The sequence below is a fragment of the Camelus bactrianus genome, chromosome 16, assembly GCF_048773025.1.
Source record: "Camelus bactrianus isolate YW-2024 breed Bactrian camel chromosome 16, ASM4877302v1, whole genome shotgun sequence".
Classification (NCBI taxonomy): Eukaryota; Metazoa; Chordata; class Mammalia; order Artiodactyla; family Camelidae; genus Camelus; species Camelus bactrianus.
Genome location: NC_133554.1, coordinates 56,973,786 through 56,997,452, shown reverse-complemented (window position 1 = coordinate 56,997,452; position 23,667 = coordinate 56,973,786). Strand labels below are relative to the sequence as shown.

Sequence of the window (23,667 nt, the reverse complement as noted above, 5' to 3'; positions counted from 1 at the left end):
ACCCATCAGGAACACGTACACAAGCTGCACACCAGTGACTGGTGCGTGGTGTGTGTGCCCCATGTTAGGGAGAACACGTGTCCGATAGAGACACAGGTGGGTAAGCGTGACCGGACAGCAGGGAAGCAAGCCTCACGGGGTCAGAGACTAAGCAGGCTGGGAAAGGGCCAGTGGTGGTGACAGCCCAGCTGGGCCTCAAGGGGCAGAGGTGAACAGGCAGGCTCCGGGCCTTCGTTTTCACACAGACACTGGCGACACGCGGCTGCAGGGACAACTGACGAGGAGAGCAGTGAGTCTAAATGCTATCACTAGATGGTAAGAGAATTGGTGAGCTAAGCAGCCAACTCAAGAAGTCAGGGGAAACAACAGGAAAAGATAAAAAATACAGTACAGGGAAAGAATTTACAAAAAGCAAAAATTAACAGAATGAAAACTATATAAAAACAGGGAATTTCAACACTCAGAAGTCGATTCTCTGAGGCTGATGCAGAGCACGCCGCAGGCAGGGCTGAAGGAGGCCGAGAGGGGAGGCCAGCTGCCCTGGTCCTCACTGGCTCACGCGCTCTGAGCTGGGAACATGGACACTCACCCGAGTGCCTTCCAGGCCTGCACGGCCGCACAGAGGGGAGGAATGTTCCAAGCCGGGATCCCCCCTTACTGACAGCAGCTGCCAGGTGAGGGAGGCAGGCGCCCCCAGGCTGTCTCAGGCTGACTGGCCCTGCGGCTCTGCTCACCCCAGCTGTCCTGGTCCCCGGAGCACATCTGGGCCCAGCCACCCCCTCGGCCCCAGGGTGTGCTGACTCTCCTTCTTCCCTGAACTGGGGTGGGGGGAGGGGGGGGCCCTGTTCTTCGCATGTTCATGCCGGGCCTGGTAAGTTAGATCAGGGGTAAGCCAATGCTTCCTGCTCTGGCCAGACAGAAAATACTTTAGGCTTTGTGAGCCAAAGGGCAAAGCTGAGGATAACATGTTGGCACTCATATAATGAGAGAAAACTGATTTCCACACACTTCTAATGATGAAATTGAAAACACGATAGTAATCACTACGCTACGGTATAGCGCGTAGGCACGGGGCGGGCAGGGCAGCACACAGACCGCGGGCGGAGGTGGGGGGCATCCACGACCCCGGCCCTGGGACAGGGTTTCCACCAGGCACGCAACTTGGACTCTTCCCTTCTCGCTCCTCTCCTTACATAGTCTGGGTTTAACCCGTTCCCCACACGGCTGGCACTGTTGCAAATGCAGCAGCAGACCTTAAAGGCCAGCAGGAAGCCCTGGCCACAGGAATCACAGGAATGCAAACACCCGGGACGCTCGCTGCCAGGGTCTGCCTGCTCCCAGTGAGCAGAGCTGAGGGCGCTCCCATTTCACGTTCCAGGCAGGAGGCCACAGACCTCAATGGAGCCGAGAGCCACAGAGCCTCAGTACCTAGAGTCAGGGTGGCTGCCCTGAGGGGGGTGGCCACTGGGCAGGCTGCTTCTTGTAAGTGCAGCGTAGGCCCCCGGCTCACTCCAGAGGGCACCCAGACTGAAGCCCACACTCCCACCTTCTCGGCAGCTCCCTCACCCGCAGAGTGTGACCAATGGCCAATGAGTCACATCTGTCTGGCTCTGGAGACAAAAGCAGAACAAGGCTCTGCCACCCAAGTCTCCCAAGCCCGCGGCAAGGCCACCAGGGCAGTCTCCTCGCCCTCATCACCCCCAGACTCGGGAGGCGGCAGAGCCCAGGACCCTACCTCTGTAAGGATGCACCATGCCCTCCACCACCTGCACCGTGTCGTCCCCCTGCAACTGCAGGGACACGTCCCCCACCGCGTCCACCAGCTCCGTGAAGAAGTCGGCTATCTCGGGACAGTCCTGCAAGAACACGTAGCGGTCCTGCCGGTTGGTGAAGTAGGAGTCGCTCAGGTTTGCGCTACAGGGAGGAAAGTGGCAGGTGAGAACTCGGGTGAGAGGGGGCGACAGCAGGCCCTGGGGATCTCAGTCTTAGGGCCACCAGCAGGAGGAGGGCAGTGACCAACTCGTATCAGGACACACCAGTGGCAGCAGCCAATTAACAAACAGCTACTGCACCTGGCCACTGGTGTGTCCTGCTATGGGTTGGTCACTGCCCTCCTCCTGCTGGTGGCCCTAAGACTGAGATCAGGCGGGGGTGGCACTAAGGTGACACAGAAGAGTAACGTGAAGCCCTCTCCCAACCCCAAGAGGATGCAGCTGGCCCCCAGGGTCTGTGCTCTAGAACCAAAGGGCCTGGATTCCCACCCGGCTCCATCTAACAACGTTATTCATCCTCTGGTTTCTTGTGTATGAAGCGAGGAAAGACCACGCCGGGTCACAGTGAGCAGCAGAGGAGCGGAGCTGGCCCACACCAAGGACCTGGCAGAGCAGCGAGCACACACGGAAGGCTCAGTAAACCACAGCCAGCTTTTAATCGCCCTTCATGGCTTCTGGCTCCGGCGTCAGCCAGGGCCCCGTGGAAGACACCGAGAGGGTAAGGCAAAGGTACAAGCAGGTCCTTGAAGGCTGGAGGGGACGGAGCTCCCCTTCCCCGTGCTCTCTGGCTTCTACTCGGAGAACAGTACGGCGAGGCGCTGACAGAGGAAGCAAGCTCACCCGCTCAAGATGACGCTGTTGTCAAAGAGGTACACCTTGATGTGCTGGAGGCCGATGGTCTCATTGAAGCGCTCAGGGATAAGGAGCCGGAGGAGCCCGCGGAGGTTGGGTGTGTGGAAGAGGGAGACTCGGACCTGTTCTGGAAACCTCTGCAGGAGGGGGAGCAGCATCGTGCGCGAGTTCTTCCTTCCTGAACATGTGGGCAGCAGGAGAAAGGACGGCAGAGTCACACCAGGAAAAACACCCAGCCTGCCCGTGCAGAGCCACCACCGTGGGCCCACAGGTGCCCGTGCTGCCTGTCCAAGCCAGACTGCCGGGTGCTGCTTCCAGCCAGAGGGGCTCCGGGACAGCTTCCATCTGGACGCCCACCACATCTCGGGGCAGGACTGGAGGGGCCCGTGTAGCAGACAGCTGTCTTTCAGCCACCCAGCACCATCCACCCGCCTCCTGGTAACTGTGCCCAACCTCCTCCTGGGGGCACCACCCGGCTCACTCGGCACTTCTGCTCTGGGTGAAGATGACTCTGTCCACGCTGAGCCCTCACCCCAGCCCCAGGGGGGAAGGCACACAGCCCCGGGCTGGGCGGGTCAGGCACTCGGAAGCCCTGGCACGAGCCCGAGGCAAGCCACTCAGGAGCTCTGATCCGACCCTCAGGGAAGCAGACGCTCTTCCGATGGACAAGGTGCAGCAAGAGGGGCTTGGGCTGCCAAAGGCCTCCACTAAGAGCCTGGGAATTGAAGTGAGCCCAAAGGGCTGAACCCAAATACACCTCCCCCCGAACCGGGGAGTCACAACAACTCTCTTTTTCCCTAGGTTGTTTTTATTCGGATTTTCAGTCACTTGCCGCAGAAGAAAGCCTGACAGACAATCAGGCAGTCCTGGGCCAGCCCAGACTGTCTTCAGATAGCCTTGACCCTACCTGAGCACAGGGGAAGCGAGGCTATAATCCCTAAAACAGAGGCCCTGAAAGGGCAAGAATCAGGGGCCACGGACTGCATCCGACTTACCTCTTGAGCCCCGCGTGAAGTCTAAGAGAATGGACACCTTGAGGTCAGAGGGAAACTTTGCTTGGAGTGACTTTTCCAGAGTGCTTTCCAGGCAATCCACCTATCAGGAGAACAACCCCCCAAAAGAACAGAAGTGTAAGATCTGAAAAGATGATTATGCGCTTAAAAAAATGAGCTAACTTGTCAACTAGTGCCCCCAATGTCTTCTCTGAACACACATGTGCACGCACGCACGCGCACACACACACACACACACACACCCCATCTGTGCTCGCCCAGAAGTCAACGCAGAGAAACTTCTTCATCTGAGGCCACCGCAGGAACGGTGATCAGACGACCCCAGGTCAGCAGGCTGGGCCTGGAGCAGGAGAGGGCTCTGCAGGTAGAGGCACTCGGTCCCAGCAGTCCGGAGCCCGCCACTCCTGGACATGCTAAGACCCTAGCTCCCACACGCGTTCCAACAGATCGTGCTCACAGGACACAACTAGCAGGGCCCCGCACACGGAAAGCACTCGGTAAGTACTTGCTGAGTGAATGAATCCCAGACACAACCTGCTCACTGGCCTCTCCCCACGGGTTGGACATGGCATTCTTCTCCCAGGAGAACAACAGGCTCCCCCAAGCTGGCAGCTGAGAGTGCCTCCTGAGAACAGGACGGCCCCCTTTCTCCGACAGGAATTGGGGGCCTCTGATGCTCCCCCGCCTGTCCCCTCGCTCTCCACACAAACCCTGTTCTCTCCCAGGTCCTACCTGGGGGTTTCTGAACAAGGATGAACCAAGAAGCAACACCTACTATGGGCAACGGGCCCACGTCACTACCACAGAGCACAGAGCCGCCCGGGGACTGAGACAACACCACGATCTCACTCACAGCCACGTCAACTCAACCCACAGACCCGGCCACCCTCCCACCCCGCTGGTCTCGTTGTGAGGGACGAGTGCGGCCCAACAGCACGTTCAGGTGGAGCCAGGCTGGCCGCAGGCCCAGCACCTGGCACCAGCCCTCGGCAAAAGCAGGCAGCCTGCCCGACCTGGGCTCCGGCTCATCTGCCTCAGACAGAGTCAGAAAGCCCTTCTGGAAAGGACCAGACAATAAGTATTCTAGGCTTTGCAGCCAGATGGTCTCTGTCACAGCTGCTCAGTTCTGCCACTGGAGCAAGAAAGTGGCCATGGATGGACAAGACAAAAGGCAGCGGGAGTGCTATGCCCCACAGAGTGTTATGTACGGACTAGAGAGCTGACCGTCACATGCCTCTCACGTGACATCAATGTTACTTCTCTTGCAATTTTTTGCCAAACATTTGAAAATGTAAAAACCATTCTTAGCTCACAGGCCACATACAAATGGGCAGCGGACAATCTGGCCCACGGGTCCTAGTTCACGGAGCCCCGGCCTGGAAGACAGTGCAGCCCAGGGCCCCGGCACGGGGTGAGAAGGACATGGGCCAGCGAGGCCAGAAGGCCCAGGATTAGACATCGCCGCCCCCTCACTGGACCCCTGATGTGCCCCAGAATTTGGAGCAACAAGAACAAGACCTGGCCACAGCCCCCCACCTCCACGGTGCCACAAGGCCCGAGGTTCAGGATGACTCGCTGCTGCCACTAGGACCCCCACCAAACTTACGAGTTCCTGCTCCAAAGGACCCGTGCCCAGGTAGAGGGATGCCATCACGACCCGCCTCCTGGCTGCTTTTATCTGCCCCTGAGAAGAAGAAACATTCAAAATTCATACTCATCATTTTCACAGTTCATGGAAAAAATACAGCCCTTCGATGCTGGAAGCAAATAACACTCCAAGCTGAACTATCCTCTATCTTCACCAATTAATATTTAAAGCACGCCCTAAATGTGTGTGATTACCTACCAAATGAGGACCCACAACCCCAATCTAAAATACTCAGCTTGAAAATCCAGCACACACACCCCAAGAGCGAGCAGCCGTGAGAATGGAGGAGACCTGGGCCCGCAGACCTGAGGGGATGCCCACAGAGAACTGCGGGGACAGCAGCAGGTCACCGTACAGAACACAAACCGTGCTCCCCCGTCTCCACCCCCCGCACATCCCGTACACGGGTGTGTGTGTCCAAGGAGCAGAGCCAGAGGAGGGAGTGCAGGTGCAAACTTGCACCCCACCCCCGTCTGCACACCTGGAGTTTTCTAATGAGAATGGAGTTCTTCTGAAATGCAGACAGACAGGTGCAGACACACACACAGAACACACCAACGTTCAAAGAAGATGCGTCAGTACCAAGAGCCAGTGTCCTCGCCCTAGACCAGCTCCAGTCGCGGGAGGACAGCGGCCCCTCCCCAGAGCTGAGTGGCCAGGACCCAGGCGGCAGCGCCGGAGGGTGGTGAGGGGCGGTGCTGCAGGCTCTGCGACGCGCGCCCGCAGCCCGTGCTGCCGGCGGAGGGAGGGGGCGTCTGGACCAGATGAGCACAGCAACACACCACGGAGAAAGGCTTACATGTAAGTGACAAACAAGAATTTCCAGCGTTTGCTGTTTCCCTCATTTTGTTATTTATTAAGACAGTCGCTGGTGCAGAAAGCGAGTGTGAGGACAGGAAAGCAGGGAGGGAAACAACAAATTAAGTGTAAGGCGATAGAGTTTCAGCAGCAAAAGACCGTGTGACTGCCAGCCGTGATGCCGGGCTCTCGGGCACAACCTCAGCTGGCGTGGAGGCCTGGGCACCAGGCAGAAACCACGCTGCACGCTCTTCGCAGGGAGCACGGGCCGCTCCGCCTGTCCCAAGAAGAAACAGCTCCTGCTCAGCTCGGGATGTGCCGAGAACGTGCCCACAACTCAGCTCAGCAGGCAGGGGACAGAGGCCTCAGCTTCTCCCAGCCTCCCTGGCCCCACCACCCCAGGCAGGGGCTCCACACAGCTGGGTCTCCAGGCCAAGGGATCCCGGTGTGTGGACTCGGCCCAGCATTCACCAGAGTGGACTGGGACATAAGAAGAACCTCCTTTGAAAACCTATTTCTTCAAGCCAAGCAGAGGACCAAGAAGGAGCAAAGAGCAGCCTCAGCAGCAGTTCTACACAAACAAGGAAACACGGGAAAGTCGAGGGTGCAGGGAAGCAGGGGAGAGTGTGCACACACATGCACACACAGCATTCTGGAATGGGCCATCCAGAAATTAAGCAAAGTGCGGATCTATACAACAGGCAAAAGGAGAGAAGACGCGCAAGCGTTCAGACAAACGAGTTTGTTGTGCAGGAAAAGGAACGTCGATGTGTCCCCTGTCATCTCCCAGCCTCCCTGACCTCATCAGGCCTTAATTCTAACATCACTGTTAACAGGAATTCAGAATTCATGTTAATAAAAATTAACTCGCGTTGAATTACTTTATTCCAATTAGCAGTTTAACCACACGTAACCGGGCATGAACCCCTGAGTAATGCACTGAAGGCAGACTCCCCAGACACCAAGTTTAGCATCTCCACCAGGAGAGAGAAATTACAGAACAGAACTAGGATCTCGCGATCAAAAACCAGATGTGCAGGTTTTTCAGTTACCTGTAAACGCTCTTTATTGAACAAAAGTTTTCCGGCCACTTCCTACGTATCAAATCCCATCTGTTGGTCATCTGGGTCTTCACTTCCTGTCCATTACTAGATGGAGCTACTGTGTTTTGTATATGTTGCCAGGGACAGGGGTCTGCCACGCCCTGACTAGAATAAGGTTTGTTTCTCCCCAAGCTCTCACTAACCTCGAGTTCAGGCTACATCTTCAACATTGAACAAAGGGAACCAATCTGAACACAAGGACCAATATCTGGGACCTGACCCTCACCGCCCCCAAGCTCTGAGCTGCTCCCCCTGAGACATCAGCCACCAAGGGAAGCTTCCGACCACAGCTCAACTTGGTCATTTGTGAAGCTGAAACTAACAGGCAGAACCCAAGGGAATAAACTGAGCATCCATCAGAAGCTTCTAGAACAGACTGTTTCGGCCCATGATTCACCCAACCTCATGCACCCAAACCTCTAACTCAAATATCTGACCCTCTCTCTCAGACACAACTGACCTTCATGAGCTCAAAAAACTCTGTCGGTGAAGAAAGCACGCTGACATGAGAACTGGAGACTCCAAACTCTGGAACCAGGTTTCGGATCCACTGGAACCGGTGCACACCCTCCGGACACAGGCAGCAAGGAGGCGAGGTGACCTGGGGGACAGCTGGGGACAGCAAAGGAGCCAACAACAGCCATGGTGACCTGGTAAAGAGACACGCAAAGCGTCATACTTCTCAAATACTTCCTTAGAAGTCTCTCAGCTCCCGTGGGTGAAGAGGGATTTTTCTTTTGGCCAATCTCAGGTTTTCCGGAACATTTTAAGTGAGCCCCAGTCAAACTCCGCAGAAGACTTCTACAGCCCCTACTATCTGAGCACCTTGAGAAGTGCCAAAGCCTGTGCATGGGTGGACCCCAAACTTTAAACTGATTCCAAACAACTCAAAATTCAGAGCAGCCAGAAGTCAACTCAGAAGAGCCACTGCCTGGTTAATTCCGCCCCCAAACCCACCGGGAGAAAGCTGCCAAGCTGCCCCGGGCTGCCCAGAGCAAGGGCAAGCCTGGTCGCAGCCTCGTGACTGCAACCCAGACCCCCCACGCCCCCACCCCCACCCCGCAGCCTGACTGACAGGACAGACGGGCTTTCATTCAGCGAAGGACCCGAAAACCAAGTTTTTTCTTTAACACAGAGAGAAAAGCTGGAGCTGGAAGAGGCTGGGGAAAAGGTCATCTCAAGAAGTGCCAGTGGTGACAACTGCCCCTTCACCACTGGACACATCCTCGGGGGAAGGGTCACGCCCCGTCTCCAGCGGGCTCCAGTCTGCTGACTCTGGCAGGGGACGGAGGACTGGGTGCCTGCAGGGGGTGGGGGAGACGGGGGAGAAGCACCGCACACCCGGAACCCCACCCAGACCAGGCCCTCGTCCAGCGAAGAGCAGCAGGCCAATCCTCTTCGCCTGTGACCTTCACCACGGCCTCAAGAGGGACTCCAGAGAAGAGATGCTTCAGCACCCCGAGGCCTGAAGGGCCGCAAATTCCAGGAAGATGATTTCACTCACTCATCTCATGACACAACACTGAACCTTCCCAGGGTTTGTAAGTGTCCCTGCACACACCAGATGGCCCACAGCTGTCCTTCCCAGAATGCCCACCGGCCTGTCACAGCCGACTCACTGCCAAGAAAACTGTACTCAACAGGGGGAGGGTACCGGCTCTGAGGACCCCGGGAAGCCGGGCTCTGCCGCGGACCTCTGAGCGCAGGGCGGGGAAGCAGCCACCCTCTCTGGCCACTGCTACCGGGTCAGGGCCCACACTCTCAGGCACTGTCTTGCTCCCGGGTAACCAGCAGCAGCTCAAAACAAAAGGCTGAGCCGTGTAAACGAGGGGCCGTGGCCTCAACCTCCCCAAAGCGGGAGTGCTCCTGCCGCACTCAAGGCCGCCTTCCAGAGCGGCAGGGAGAGATCCAGATCCAGTGGAAAACCACACGAACGGGAAAGCTGTGTAACAATCTATCCACCTGAAGCCCCAGAGAGGGGCCTAAAGTCTGATACTCATTAATTAAACAAGGCCTGTTTGAGGTGGAAAACCCCGCAGCACCGTAAGATCAACCCAGCCGCCAGCCTCACAGCACTGACCACAGCTCAGAACCAGGGAGAGAGACGCAGGCCGCACCTTCCGGCCCCGCACTCAGCAGATGCGCCAGCGGACTCGGAGCAGCTCCCGAGAAGGTGAGGAAACACCGTCTGGCACAAGCGCCCCGGGGGAGGCCACCATCCAAGCCACCACGTGAGCCGACGGCGAACCAGCCAGGGCCCTGCCTCCCACAAACCTGGCGGCCTCACCAGCTGGCGCACCTGAAATCCTCTCAGGACATGAGAGAAAATGCTAGAACTAGTTGAACAAGGGACAGAGTCGACACACAGGGCATGAGCTTCAAGTGATCAAAAAGGGAGCTGCTGACGCCTGAGCTCCTGGGGGGCTTCCAGACACCCCTCCCTCCAGCTGGGCCCTGAAGGAGGCAGGACTCGATGGGACGTGCGGGGGCCCTGGGAGGGAGAGGGCTGAGCAAATGGGAGAGGCGGGAGCTGCCCCAGACCACCACCACCAGAGAGGCCCAGAGGGTCTCAGCGGCCGGCCCGGGAAGACCCGCAGCAAGTTCCCGGCCGCAGCGCCCCGGAAGACATGCCCAGAGGGACGGGCGCAGGCAGCTCTCCTGGGAAGCTTCCACCAGGGCCTCCGTCCAAGATCTGCTAAGGGCTTTTTGACGTTGCTTCCTGCTTAATCTGCGTGCTGACAGGTTTATTTTTGTCAGAGAGGAGAAGGAACTGAAAGCCAATGAGGTTTCAGGGATTCGCTGTAGAGGAGTCCCAGCCCTCGAGGGTAACTTCACACTCCGAAGAGGAAGGTGCTTTGAAAAGGTGCAGTTTTACAAAGGCTCCACCCACAAGGACGGCACAGGCAGGGAGGCCACATCCAGATCCGCAACACTCAAAATCGAACCACACAAAACCCCAGGCAGAGCCTGCTCAGAGACCCTGAGCGTCTCAGCCAGACCCACGGGGTGAGAGCTCGCTTCCACGACGTAACTCCCGGGCATCGTCCCTGGAGAAGCTTCTCCCTGAGCCAGCCACAGCCCCTGCTGCCAGCAGCCCTGTCTCCAGGGCTGACCCCTGCACAGGCCAGCCCCTCGCCCCAGGGAGCTTTTCCAAGAAACCCACATCCCAGGTCAAAACCCTCACCCGAGAGACGTGAGGAGGCAGGGAGCTGCGGTTACTCTACGAAGAAAGCAGAGCTGTCACGCTCCCCATTTAGAGAACTAAACCTCACACACACAATTTCCACATCCAGACCTGGGCTCCCTGAATCATCTCTTTCTAGATACCATCCAGCTCCCACTTCTAGTTATAGGGAGGAGGAAGTGGCCGGGGCTGGGGGTTCAGATAATAGGGTTTGCTGCCCTCTCCGAAGGCCCACATCTTTACTCCAGATTATCAGGGAAGCTTAGAGAACAGGGCTGGGGCCAGAGCAGGGGCGCACCTGGTGCTCAAACTGAGGCAGGCGCAACCACGTCAGACAGCCCTCAGCACAGGCGGCAACAACAAACAGCGCAAAACAGTCCTCAGCCCACTGTTCTCAAGGTGAAGCGGGGAGGCCTCCTCTGCAAAGGGCAGGCTCCAGGCACCGCTCACACGACACCTGACTCTGGGTGAAGGTTCAGCCACGTGACTGAGGGCTTCCCCTGGAATATTCCCTGAGCTGGGGAGCGGGCTGGGGCTAAGTGCTGAGGCCCCCTGACCTGGGGCTCCTTCCTCCACCCAGAGGGGCCTGAGGACGACGGGAGGTGACTCAAGGAGGGCGCAGCGAGTATGAAGGGGAGGGAAGGGAAGTTTCTTCGCACCATCTCTAAAAGGAATCCACACCTGCACTGCCTCGACCAAGGGCAGCGTGCAATGATGCTCCTGCCCCAGGACCGGGGGACATCACAAAGCAAGGACAGCAGAAGCCTGCCTGGCCTACCAGCAGTCCTAGACAGGACGATGCGCCCCATCCCCAACTCACCAGAGGCAAAGGATGGCGGCGGGACCTGAGTTCCGAGCAGCCAGCCGAACCCAAACAGCAGGAGCAGAACAGATGCCAAGATGCCATGAACACCCCATTTACAAAGGAAGCCTTGGGAAATGCGAAAAGGCTATTCTCCGTTTTGTGGGGAGACAGGAGTTTTTCATCTCACCAGATACTGAGAAGCTGCGAGTGCCCCATGGGAAAATCCTGCCACACCTTGCCTGCATTCGCCCTCTGTCTGAGCGAGCGACACCGTGCCTGGAGGCCAGACCAAGCTCCCACCTAGTCAGTGGAGAAGCCACTGAGGAAAAGCAACACCAGAGAATCCCACCTGGGTCTGCACTCACTCCCGCCCGGCCCCCCACAGCTCCCACAGCTTCAGAGGACACAGGCTCCCCTGGGGCCGCAGCAGTGTCACCCGTTACCTGCGGGACACAAGTGAACAGGCCAGCCTCCTGGGGTTTTTTCAATAGGGTCTGTGGGGCTCTGAAGGAAGAAAACAGTGATGCTGGAGGACTGTCCCCTCACTGACCACGAATCTACCACAGACAGCACGGGAGCCCTGTCCCCTGTGGTGCACAAGGGCATGAATTAAGTGTCCCTCACCGTGCAGAGTCATGGTCTAAAGGCCCACAAGCTCTTCGGGAGCTGTAAGATTCGTGGTACAAACTCTGTGGCTTGGATCCCACCCAAATCTGTACAAAACGACAAAAAAGGAAAGAAGTTTTTAAAAGAAGCAGACTGCAGTGTTTTCAGAAACTACTCTTTTAAAAAACCCACCCTCCCCCCGTCACACACATTTAAACGTAAGAAGAGAACTGGTGAGAAAAGAGGAACAGTCATAACGCTTCCTGAGAAGAGCCCGAGAAACTACACGAAGGGACCAGACTTCCTGCAGCCCTGGCAGCAGGCAGTCCTTCCTGACTAACGCAAGACCCAAACCCAAGTAAGGGAAATGAGTGTGAATTCCCGTAGGTTACAGGAGACCAACGGCCCGCTGAACTCCCACAAGAAGTCCGGCACGAGAGGCCACATGCTGACCAGATGACTCTCCTCCTGGCTGATCCAAAAGGAAGTCAATTACAGTGAGGGGCCAGAAATCTAATATATATTTATAACCCTCAACACACCTCGGCAGCCAAACGCACCAGGCATAGCAAAGTGCCTGCCGAGAACCACTCACACGTTCTACTCATCCAAAGGCTTCCCAGCAGCCTTGCAAATGACTCGTTTACATTCGTCAGATCACATGTTTACAAGGGGATTATCTGTCAGAACACTTTAATCCCAGGCTAGTTTCTATCTGTCCACAAGCACACAACTAATGGACCCAGCCCACTTCCTCCCCAGCAGCAATGGTGACATTAACATTAGCTCATGTTAGGGGGGAGGGTATAGCTCAGTGGTAGAGTGCGTGCTTAACATGCACAAAGTCCTAGGTTCAATCCCCAGTACCTCCATTAAAATAAATAAATAAACCTAGTTACTTGCCCCCCTCCAAAAAGCCTATGAACATTAATTCATGTTAATGCTAACTCAATAAAACTATAATTAAAAGGCAGTCAGTTGCAAATCTGATTTTAATTCTCTGCAATATCAAATTTGAATTGTCTGGGAGCAATCATACTTTGATTCTAAATATCCCCCCTCCCACCCATTCTACTGTTAACAACTAACCCATATTTATACAATGGAATACTACTCCGTCATAAAAAAGAATAAAATGCAATTTGCAGCAACACGGATGGAGCTAGAGATCGTCATTCTAAGTGAAGTAAGCCAGAAAGACAAAGAAAAATACCATATGATATCACTCATATGTGGAATCTAAAAAAAAGAAAGGACACTATGAACTCACCTACAAAACAGAAACAGACTCTCAGACTTAGTAAACCATCTTATGGTTACTGGGGAAAGGGAGAAGGAGGGGATAAATTTGGGAGTTTGATAGTTACAAATGTTAGCCATTATATGTAAAAATAGATTTTTTTTAAAGTTTCTTTTGTATAGCACAGGGAACTATACTCAATATCTTATAATAACCTCTAATAAAAAAAATGGTATTGAATATATGTATGCATATGCAAGACTGGGACATTGTGCTGTACACCAGAAACTGATACACTGTAATTGACTGTACTTCACTTAAAAAAAAAAAAAAAACCAACTAACCAAGAGGTGGCTCTACTGAACTCTAATGAGTTCGGGGGACTGGGTCCTAGCATCAGAAAGTTCAAAGAAGAAGTAATTTCTGGAAATCGGGTGGTCCCTCAGAGTAGAAACTACTAAGAAATTGAACAAGAGTATGTTGATCTGGCATTAGAAAATCGAATTGAAAGAACAGTTGGCTGGTTGTTTCCCTCTCACAATTCAGGAAAGTCAGGACCCCTCCACCCGACCCCACCACACACCTAGAACAAAGCAAACAGAACTTGGGTTTCAAAAATAAAGACTCTTCTGCACACACAGCTCAAACTGAAAATAGTTTTTTAAAAAGACCATTTCCTTGTATGGCAGGCAAGCTTGATTAGGAACTAACGCCCTCTTGACACATTTCCCACTAGGGTTCATCTACTCCAAATAACAAGTCAATTCTGTGTAGTCTGATGACTCCAAAAAACTATCAGAAGTTTCTGTCTCCCTCTACCGAGTGCCAGGCTTGCCACAGTCCACTCAATAGTGAGCACCTCCATCTGACCCACCTGGACATTAACTGACATGCCCCAAACTCACCTCATCATCACCCCCTAAGCCTGTCCTCCTTCTCACTCCACTTCACTTTTAGCGAAGTGTGTCACCATCCATGTGATCACCAAGTCAGAAACATGACCTACCTCCTCAGCACTCCCCCAGACAAGCCACCACTAGAGCTGATTCTAATCCAACCCTCTCTTCTATTCCCACTGTCCCTGACTTCATATAAGCCCCACCACCTCAGGCCAAGACCGCTATCAAAAGAACTTGCCCAAGGAATCTCAGAGCTTGCCCCCCGAGGTCCAGCCCAGCTCCCCTCTCTCCCTGCCATCTCTCCTCAGTACCCCAGTCAGCTCCTGGAAACGGTTTGAGGGCCTGCGGAACCTCCAAACTGCCTTCAGCTGAGGCTACACCATCAACCTACATCACTCACTATCCTTCCCTGAAGACTGGCTCTGCCCTTTCTCACCTAGCTGCTCCTATACCCCTCCAAAGCACAGCTCCAAGACCACCACCGTCAGGAAGCCGTCTGTGACTTCCAGGTGTGCTTCGGGTGCTGCCATGATCTTTTCTACCTTACTTAATTATTGCTGTTTATGGGGCTGAGCACCCTGAAGGTGGGGCTATGTATTTCCTTGTTATCGAGCAGAGCACAGCAGTGCTCTATACATGCATGCTAAATAAGTAAATGAATTCAGCTGTACATAATGATCATGAGTCAGGTGACTGCTTAAGAAAAAACAGTATTTCTAGATTACTAATTAGAAGCTATTTTAAGTAGAATTCTCTGTCACTGTGGCTGTCTCTGTAACAAAAAGGGAAACCACTGCAGTAAAGAACCTTCCCTTCCCACCACTCTGCTTGCTCGCCACGAGGATTCTCCAGGCACTCCAACTGCTGAGTCAAACTGGCAAGCTAAAATCTAAAATAATTTAAGTTCATGACTACACAGAACTATTATCAATGAATCAATGAGCAGAGTTACAAGAAACCACATCATTCGGGGAATGAGGAATTGGGAGGTGCAACCAACAATGGAGAAGAAACGAAAGTCAGCAGCCAAGAGAGGCGAGTGGCCATACAGACATGAGTAACCCCAAACACCGTGGCCACAAAGAAGCAGAAGGCACTCTGCAAACTGAATGAGGCAAAGAAAGGGTCAGAAACCTACAGTGTTGCAGTCATACTGGTCAACGCATTTAGTCCCAGTCCTAGCACAGGCAGCACCTCCAAGGATTATAAAACACTAATCTCTCACACTTGGGTCTGTAATTGAACTGCGTTCCTGGTTTACCTGTTGACCATGAGGAACATCTCTCTCCCCCCCCCCCAACTTAAAAAGAAATATGCAGCCACAACTACTACATCCATTGGTACCGTTTACAAAATAGACTTTGGAAAGTCAGTTTAGACTATCCCCACCTCCTCCACAAAATACACGCACAAGAAACTCCTTTTTAAAAAGAATTTGTGGTGATTGGCCCAACATCAATTAGTAATCAATTCCAGTGTTAAACAATGATTAATCATGAAGTGTTTCTGTAGTTTAAATACATGCAAGGAAATGACAAAACTGCCGAAACAGCTCGTCCTTGAGAACGTTTTTTGAAACTTGAAACTAAATTTCTCAGTGGGTTGATACCAGGATGCAGAGTCGTCTGACTTCACTACCCACCAGAATGAACAGGTCTTTATTAAGCACCAATTACAGAAAAGGGGGGTCAGCCCTGCTACACTCCCCTCCCACTGGGCTCACTGTTGGGAAACATAAAGCCGTTTTGATCAGTAGAGCTTCCAGGAGCTCCGTCCTGTGCTGATTCTATCACCTAAAAGTTCCCCTAAATCAAACTTGAATTTTTGCTGAAAATCTTCCAACGTAACCCAATATGAAGCAAGTTCCTTCCCATACCTAGAATCAGCACACATGACTGGACCACAGATCTCTGCACCAAAGGCCAGGAGGTCAAATCTCACCCAAGTAGCAGATAAAAATCTAAGACAGGCACAAACTCTACAGAAGGATGCAATTCTAAGTTTTGTTTATTTTTTTTTAAACATCAAGTGTAAGGCTCGAGTCTCTCTAATTAAGAAAACTATTTGCACACAAGAATTTTCTCTTTTTTTTAACATTAGCAACAGCAGCAGGCCTCTTAGGTCAGCGTGTTCTCGGCAAATGTTTACTTTGAAAGACCACTGCCTGAACGAATTGTTTCAAGGCCTACTTCACTATTTCCATAACTCACTTCAGTACTTTTCCAGAACACAGGCCCTTTGGAAAGCGTAAAGGGGTTTCGAGTGGTTCCTCTTCCCTTGCCCGAGTGTTACTGACTCAGGATTGCTTCACAGCTCTCTGGCAGGATGTGAGAAACGCTGCATGCACAGAATCCCAGCAGGGCTGATTCACTCCCGCCAAGTCACCTCGCGCAGCCAGAATTACTTAAGCAAAAGACCCCTAGGACCCAAACAGTATCTCTTGCGAAGATTCTCCGAAACACAGCTTGCGGCTCAAACCAACGCGCAAACTCAGACCCTCGGCCCCGAGTGCACACACAGCCCCTCCGCTCCAGCGTCGGAGAACAGAGGCCGGGCTCGCCTCCCGCAGCCCAGGGCCTGCCCGGCGGACCTCGGGGGCGGCCGCCCCCTCCCCGGGCAGGCCCGCGCGGGGACGCCGAGGGCTCGCTGCGACGCTGTGGGGTCGGGGCCGGGCGCGCCCGCAGCCCTCTCACCTCCTGCGCCGGCGGTCCCGGTTCCTGCCGAGGCGGTCGGACAGGCGCCCCAGGAGCGCGGCCAGCCCGGGGCGGCCAGGCAGGAGGCCGAGCAGCCGCCTCCAGAACACCGGCCCCGCCGCTGCAGCCGCCGCCATGGAGACTTGCCGCTTCCGCTTCCGGCGCGAGAGAACTTTATTGACAACGACGCGCACGGACACGGGCTGCGCGGGCGAGCTGCGCGCGGAGGCGGCCCCGCCCCGCCCCGCAGCCTCAGTTTCCCGCCAAGTGGGGTGCAAGTGTGCTGCGCGCCCGGAGGCCAGGCCGCGGAGGAGCGGGACGCTGACTCGGCCTCTATACGGAATGGGGGAAGCGGGAGGGGGACCTCACCTCTCAGACCCGCCGACCGAGTTCAGGCTGGACCCCACAGGCCGAGGCCTCCACTAAGGTGTTAGATGGGCTTGTACAGAACTGAGTGACGGCTGACTCACCCGGGCGCACGGAGCACGGAAAATCCCCATCGGCCCCAGGCAGGACCAGCTTTCACCTTGTCAGCCCCGGGTCTGCAACTCCAGGAGACAGAGCAGCTCACCCAGTCCAGGTGCAGTGAAGTCGCCTCCATCCACCCGATGCGCCCAAATGCATACACACACTGTAACCTGCCCCTGGGAACGTAAGGTTCCCTGGCCAGAAAAGCTGAAAGAGCTCATCCCCATAGCCAAGAACATTTTTTGTAGCCGATTTTTTTTTTTAAAGAAAAACGTTGCAGTATTCAGAGAGGCAGGACGATGACTCTTACCTGTAACATGTAGTTCCTTGGCAGAAGCCACATAAGCTGGGCCTTTGAAACTAGAAAAGCTGCAGGAGATAATTATATCCAACTTACTGGAGGGGGGCGAGTTGTGAGGTTAAAAGGATATGGATACGCTGGACACAAAACATTCTGAATTCCACGTCCACCAAATTATCCCAGGGAAATCAATCATACGTCTCCTACAAGATTGTTTACCTCAGCCATTGTTCATATCAAAAATGTAGAAGCAATCAACAATGGGGGAGTTGGTTAAATAATGGTACATCACCATATTGGAAGACCATATTCCAGAAGAATGGTTCATGATATGAAATGTAAAATCCAAATTTCAGAATAGTATAGAGCTTATCTCATCTTGTTAAAGATTGGAAGGAGAGTGTGTGTACAGACAGACTGTAAGTAAATATACCAGAATGGTAACCTTGGTTATTTGTTGCTACTTAAGAATTTCCAAATTGTTGTAGGGGAGGGCATAGCTCAGTGGTAGATCATGTGCTTAGCATGCACAAGGTCCTGGGTTCAATCCCCAGTACCTCCACTAAAAAATAAATAAACCTAATTACCCCCCCAAAAATAAAAAGTACTTCCAAATTGCATAAAATCAGTAAGTGTTTCAGATTTCAATTTTTCCTTTAAGTTCAGAGAACTTTGCAAATACAAGGTGGAATTTGATTCAACTCTTCCAAGTTAGAAGTGGTGAATCATCCAATTGCCTAATTTCCAGGAACTAGAACGAAACCATCGCCTTGCTTGGTTCCACTTTTGCACGGTGCCTGGCACAGGGCAATTGCAGGGTCAAATTGCTGAATGGCTGCACTATGATGGAGCAATGGGTATCACATGGACCGCAGGAGCATCCTAATCATCCCGAAAAGAGCTGGCCGCTTTTTGCATGTGGTGCTTTACTGCTTGAGGTATGAAGTGAGACGGTCGTAATACCATCCCACTGGGAATTTCTGATCTAAAGTAAGCTGTAGTAGCACACAGAGATATGGACAGTTTGGTAAGTTAAACTCGTAAATATTTGCGTTAAGTATAAACAGCAGGCAATGACCCTAGTCCTTTCTGAAGCCGCACCCTGGGAACCACTGGCCTTCGTGGCTGGTTTGAAACAGAGCTACAACCAGAATGAAGCAACTACTGACTTTGCCCTACAACACGCACATTTAGAGGTTGCAAAAATTTTAAACCATGGTTTTCGGAGATTGAGCAATTTTTGAAATGGTTACATTTTTACGTGATGACAGCACAAACACTCTTTCCTCTGAGAGGTCCCATCTGAGCTAGTTTGTGAGAATAAGCAGAAGAGAGAAGAAAGCCTCAGCTAACACAGGTGGCCCAGAAAGTGTGTCTGGGAGCGCCACAAGCTGCTTGAAGGACAGGCAATCTGGGCAGACACTGCTACAGCTGCTGGGGCTTCTCGGGCCACACCTTGATGACCTTGGAGGAGAAAGCATCTGTCCTCTGAAACCACCCCACCCCAGGTGGCTCGGAAGCCCATCTGCCAAGTCCCCGTCACCCTCCTGTCCTCACCCACTGCCTTCTCATTAGTCTGCTTGCTTCTTCCCAAACAGGAGGTGCCAGGGTGAGAATGACAGGGTCGATAGACTGAGGACGGAGATCATGTCTTCCCAAACGGAAAAGGAAACCCATTCATTACAAGGAGAGTTGACGTCAGGGAGTGGTGGGCTGCTGACCCTGATAGCGGGGCTGCTCTCCCAGGCAGGAAACACCAGGAAATCCTGAGCCAAGGGCCCCGTGCCTCACTATCTGTGATTCACTCCCTGAACCGAAAATCATGCCAGTGTAAGAGGAAGGCCCCTCCTTCCCCAGCTTGCTTTGTGAGTGAGGGTCTTTCCCCAACACAGGGCGGCTGCAGACTCAAGATGGGGCAACAGGCTGGCCAACCCATCTTCCACCTCAGTGATGGGAAACTGTCCTATGCTGGTTTCGCTTGGGGGTCTGATCAGCTGTTTTTGAGTAGCATGCTCTTGTTTTGTAGGGAATGTAGCCTAGATACTCAGGGTAGCACGAAACCAGCCTTAGGGCCACTACCAGCATCCCCTCTATTCTCCCACTTGGGGCGCCTCCCCAGCCTGGCCTTTTTTCAACCCTTCAAACTCCCCCCACATGTTGCTGCCTTAGGATCTTTGCATTGGCTCTTCTATCTGCTTACAAGTGTCCTCCACCCCCACCCTCTTATCCTTCTGAGTTGTGTCCCAACATTGCCTTCCCCTAGAAAGGCTGTGCTGGGCCCCATAACAGGATTTTATTTTCTTTCCCTTAAGTGCTGTGGTCTCATCTTATTTTTCGGGTGACTGCTGTGTCTTTTGCCTCCCTGCCCCACCCCCAAATATGAGCCCTTGGAGCCTGGTGTGCTCCGAGCTCCCAGAACAGGACCTGGTACCAGAAGCAGCTCACCTGCCCAGGTCTGATGAATGCATGCGTGGCAGGAGGTGGGGAGATCCGGAGCCTCCCAGCTGCAGGAGGAAACCATCCAGTTGGTGCTTTTCCACTGAGGGGTGGGGGGCAACGGTGGCTTGGCCTCCTGGGATTTTACTGACCTGTGGCCACAGGTCCCTTGGCAAACCTGGCAGCTCACAGAGCCCTTGGTCTCTCTCCCTTTGGGCCGGCAGCCCTTTGCCTGCCTTCATTCTCTCCGGGATCTGTTCTCCTCACTGAGCTGTTCCTCTGATCTTTTCCAGCCCTTAATACTCCTTCCCCCAAAACTAAGACCCAATCCCTGTCCTCCCTCACATGAAGCAGACTACTTTCCCCCTGGAGCAGGAGTTGCCAAATGTTTTCTTTCTTTTTTTTTTCAATTCAAGGATAGTCGGTGTACAATGTTGCGTCAATTTCTGATGTACAGCATGATTCAATCATACATGGACACGCATATATTCCTTTTCATATTCTTATTAATTATAGGTTATAAGATACTAAATATAGTTCCCTGTGCTGCACAGTATAAACTTGTTGTTCATCTAGTTTATATATAGTAGTTAGTATCTATAAATCTCAAACTCCCAATTTATCCCTTCTCACCCCCTTTCCCCTCTGTGACCATAAGTTTTTCTCTCTGTTAATGAGTCTGTTTCTGTATTGTAAATAAATTTATTTGTTGTGTCTTTTTCTTTTTAAGATTCCACATATAAGTGATATCATGTGGTATTTTTCTTTCTCTTTCTGGCTTACTTCACTTAGTATGATAATCTCCAGGTCCATCCATGTTGCTGCAAATGGCATTATTTTTTCCTTTTTGTGGCTGAGTAGTATTCCATTGTATAAATATATCATAACTTCTGTCTAGTCATCCGTCGATGGACATTTAGGTCCAAATGTTTTCTTAAGAGGCCTAACAGTAAATATTTTCACACTTTGCAAGCCAGACAGTCTTAGGGGCAACTACTCAAGTCTGGTGCAAAAGCCACAAGCAATATGAATGAGTGTGGTTGTATTTTCAATAAAACTTTATTTATAAAAGCATTCCACCAACCCTGCCAATGTCTGCTTCAGGAAAGAGCTTCTCCCTGGCCTGCAGCAGTGGACTTGGCATGGGTCCTGTCGGGCCTGTCTGGCCCTAAAACTAGGAGAGATGAGGTCTTCCAGCACCAGGGGCCTGCCTCAGTTGGGAGCTGTGAGTTGGGAAAAACAAACTGGCTAAGCACTGAAGTTCAAACCAGCAACCTCAATGCTGGGGTGGGGGAGCCAGGTCAAGGTTCCTGCATTTATCATTTAAACTTTTCAGTGTGGAAAACCTTGTCATCTGCAAAACAAAACACCTATTGCTCAATGGCTCTGTCACCACAAAGAGGCCCCAGATAATCTGGCATTTCACCAACAAGCAGCCAGAGCCCAAATTTCTGGAAATGCCTCCCAGGCAGAGCGTGCTGGTTTGCTTCTCTGTCCTGGTGAGAGATAAGTGCAGCTCTGGGCTTCAGGGGAATCTCAGCCTCCTGTGGCGTGGCAGGCGGCCAGCGCCACCCCATCGAGGAGCTGCGAGCCTCCTCCGGACCCGGCAGCCCAACGCGTGGGGAACACGGCTGCCCGAGGCCAGTCATGCGCCAGGGAATCCCGGGCTCCCTGAGCCCCACTTGGATGGCAGAAGGGAGCTGCTGGGGAGCCGCCTGGCAGAACCCCACCCTGCCACCACCTTCCCCAGCTCCTCCTTGCCCAGTCCCCACGTGGACCCAAGAGGCTCAGAGGATGCCAGGGCTGGCTCCAGAGTCTCCAACAGAACAAGTCTTGCTTGAGATGAGGCCAAATCAGACCAGGCCCATGCGGGTTGGAGAGGAGGCTCTGGGCTCACAGGCCTGGGCTTGATTTATTTCCAGTCTCCTGGAATTTAGGAAAGAGACTCAACATAAATCTCCAAACTCAGTTACCCTTCCTGCCCCTCGGCCTAGAGAGGTGGGAGGACAGAGGCCAGGCAGAGTTGCTGCTTCAGTGCCTGCGGCTCCTGGAAGTGCGGTGGGGGTGGGGGCCGGCAGTCACCCTGGGAGGGGTGGGTAGGGGTGCCCTGCTGAGCTGGAGAGCCCAGGTCCCATCCAGAGGGCTAACAGAAACCTGCCAGAACATAGCCCCATAGCTGCCAGATCATCCAGTTTTTCCAAAAAAAAGTCCCAAATTCAAATGTCAATGTGAAATTTCCAGATTTTTAAATGCCCCAAATTTTAAAATTCTGTACAGGCCAACCAACGCAACTACAGGCTACATACAGCCTGCAGCTCCCCACTTCACAAACATGTTTTGGGCATATAAAAAAATGCCCCAGGCAGTGCAGATCACAGCTCACCCTTTTGTACCTTTTGGGTATTGAACCTTGGGTCCGTCTTGCTTGCTTATGAAAGTTTACAGCATATCAGAAAACAGAGATTTGCCTAACCCACTTCCCACCGGTAGAATGGGGTAGAATATTCCATCTTCTCAGCTCATGGCTACCTCTGGTTGAGCTCGGAAGCAGGGGGCTAAGGCGGGAGGTGGGCGGGAGGGAGAGTGAGACAGTGGAAAAGACGCTTGGTGGCAGAGCCCAGGGGCCCTGGCATGTCTGTCCTGGGCTCTGCTAACTCCTAGCACCTAGAGGCTTGGAGATGTGGGGAGATGACCTCTCCAGACCTCAGCTTCCCATCAGCCTGCATGTGTCTCTTCCTCAGGGAATCCCCTCAGATGTCCCCCTCCATAGGTTGGGTCTCCCCATAATATTCTCACACAGCCCCCTGGGGACTTCTCTTTCAGAGCACTTAGCAGAGTCGAAATTAACTAGTCATGAGGGCAGGGTGTAGCTCAGTGGTACAGCATGTACTCAGCATGCACGAGGCCCTGGGTTCAATCCCCGGTACCTCCACTAAAAAAAAAGAAAAAGGAAAAAAAAGAAAAGAAATTAACTAGTTATGACATCGTGGGAGAACCTTGTCCTTCTGGAAAGAATCTAAGCTCCATGAGGGCCCAGACTGATAAATTCCAGGCATCCAAATCAATCTCTGACACACAGGAGGTGCTCAAAAATTCTCTCTTTAAGGAATGAATAAATGGTTTTGTAAAATAAATCTTGCAGGAGCAAGAAGTGACTCTGGGCAGGTCCACTTATCCCAGAAATCTGGACTGCTGCCAGCATTTTGTTTACAATTATAGGGGTCTTATGAAATCCTGGGCAGGGGCAGTTCCTGCACCCTGGGTAAGGACACAATGAACTCCACCCAGGTGTGTGCAGTGTGGGAAAGAGATGTGGAAAGGCATGGCCTGGGAGAGCCACCCCTCAAAGTCACACCTTCGAATCTCACCTCTGTCCCTGATGGAGACCCCCACTTCCCACTCCTCCTGACCCACTTCTCTGCTGTCCCAGCTGGTTTGGACCTCGAGAGCCAGAAGGAAGATATATCGCATTCCTTTGAACTTGCCCAAGCATCAGTGCGTGACAAAGTGTGCATGCCAACATGTGCTTCACAATTCGGGGGAAACAGGGACCTTCCGAGTGGTGTCCCACACCTGGATGGGGGACCCAGGAGGTTTTCGTGGAGACCTGCTTCTGCAGGGAGCCTGACCACAGGCCCAGTAGGTCAGTTCAGATGCTCCGTGCACACCCAGAGAAGGGGATGAGCAGCACCTGACCCAAGAGCCCCACAGGTGGAGGGGGTCCCCACTGCCTTGGCTGGGGGGCCAGCCTATTTGGTTACTGCAGGGCCAGCCTGACAATTGCATCCACCAGCCAGTCCCCCGCCCATCCTGGCTCCTGGAGCCTGCCTCACTCCTCAGCCCAGGCTG

General features: G+C 53.2%; 1 protein-coding gene across 8 annotated transcripts in view; it reads right to left on the bottom strand.

Annotated features, from left to right (window-relative positions):
- The window catches only part of PGS1 (phosphatidylglycerophosphate synthase 1), a 36,646-nt gene extending 19,431 nt beyond the window's left edge, over window positions 1-17,215 (bottom strand). For 2 of the 8 annotated variants that reach the window (XR_006723258.2, XM_045513520.2), the window contains exons 1-6: window positions 8,262-8,459; window positions 7,647-7,836; window positions 5,244-5,321; window positions 3,620-3,719; window positions 2,613-2,802; window positions 1,736-1,914 (exon numbers count right to left, since the gene is read on the bottom strand). Coding sequence is in view for 7 of the 8 variants with exons in the window: in XM_045513520.2 (XP_045369476.1) it covers window positions 1,736-1,914; window positions 2,613-2,802; window positions 3,620-3,719; window positions 5,244-5,321; window positions 7,647-7,836; window positions 8,262-8,410 (886 nt within the window). In the remaining variant the exon portion in view is untranslated. Of the gene's footprint in view, window positions 1-1,735; window positions 1,915-2,612; window positions 2,803-3,619; window positions 3,720-5,243; window positions 5,322-7,646; window positions 7,837-8,261; window positions 8,463-11,799; window positions 11,942-16,613; window positions 16,781-17,083 lie in introns of those variants that run through there. The other 6 variants (XM_045513521.2, XM_074343816.1, XM_074343817.1 and 3 more) reach the window with 6 other exon arrangements.
- Window positions 17,216-23,667: the final 6,452 nt, after the last annotated feature.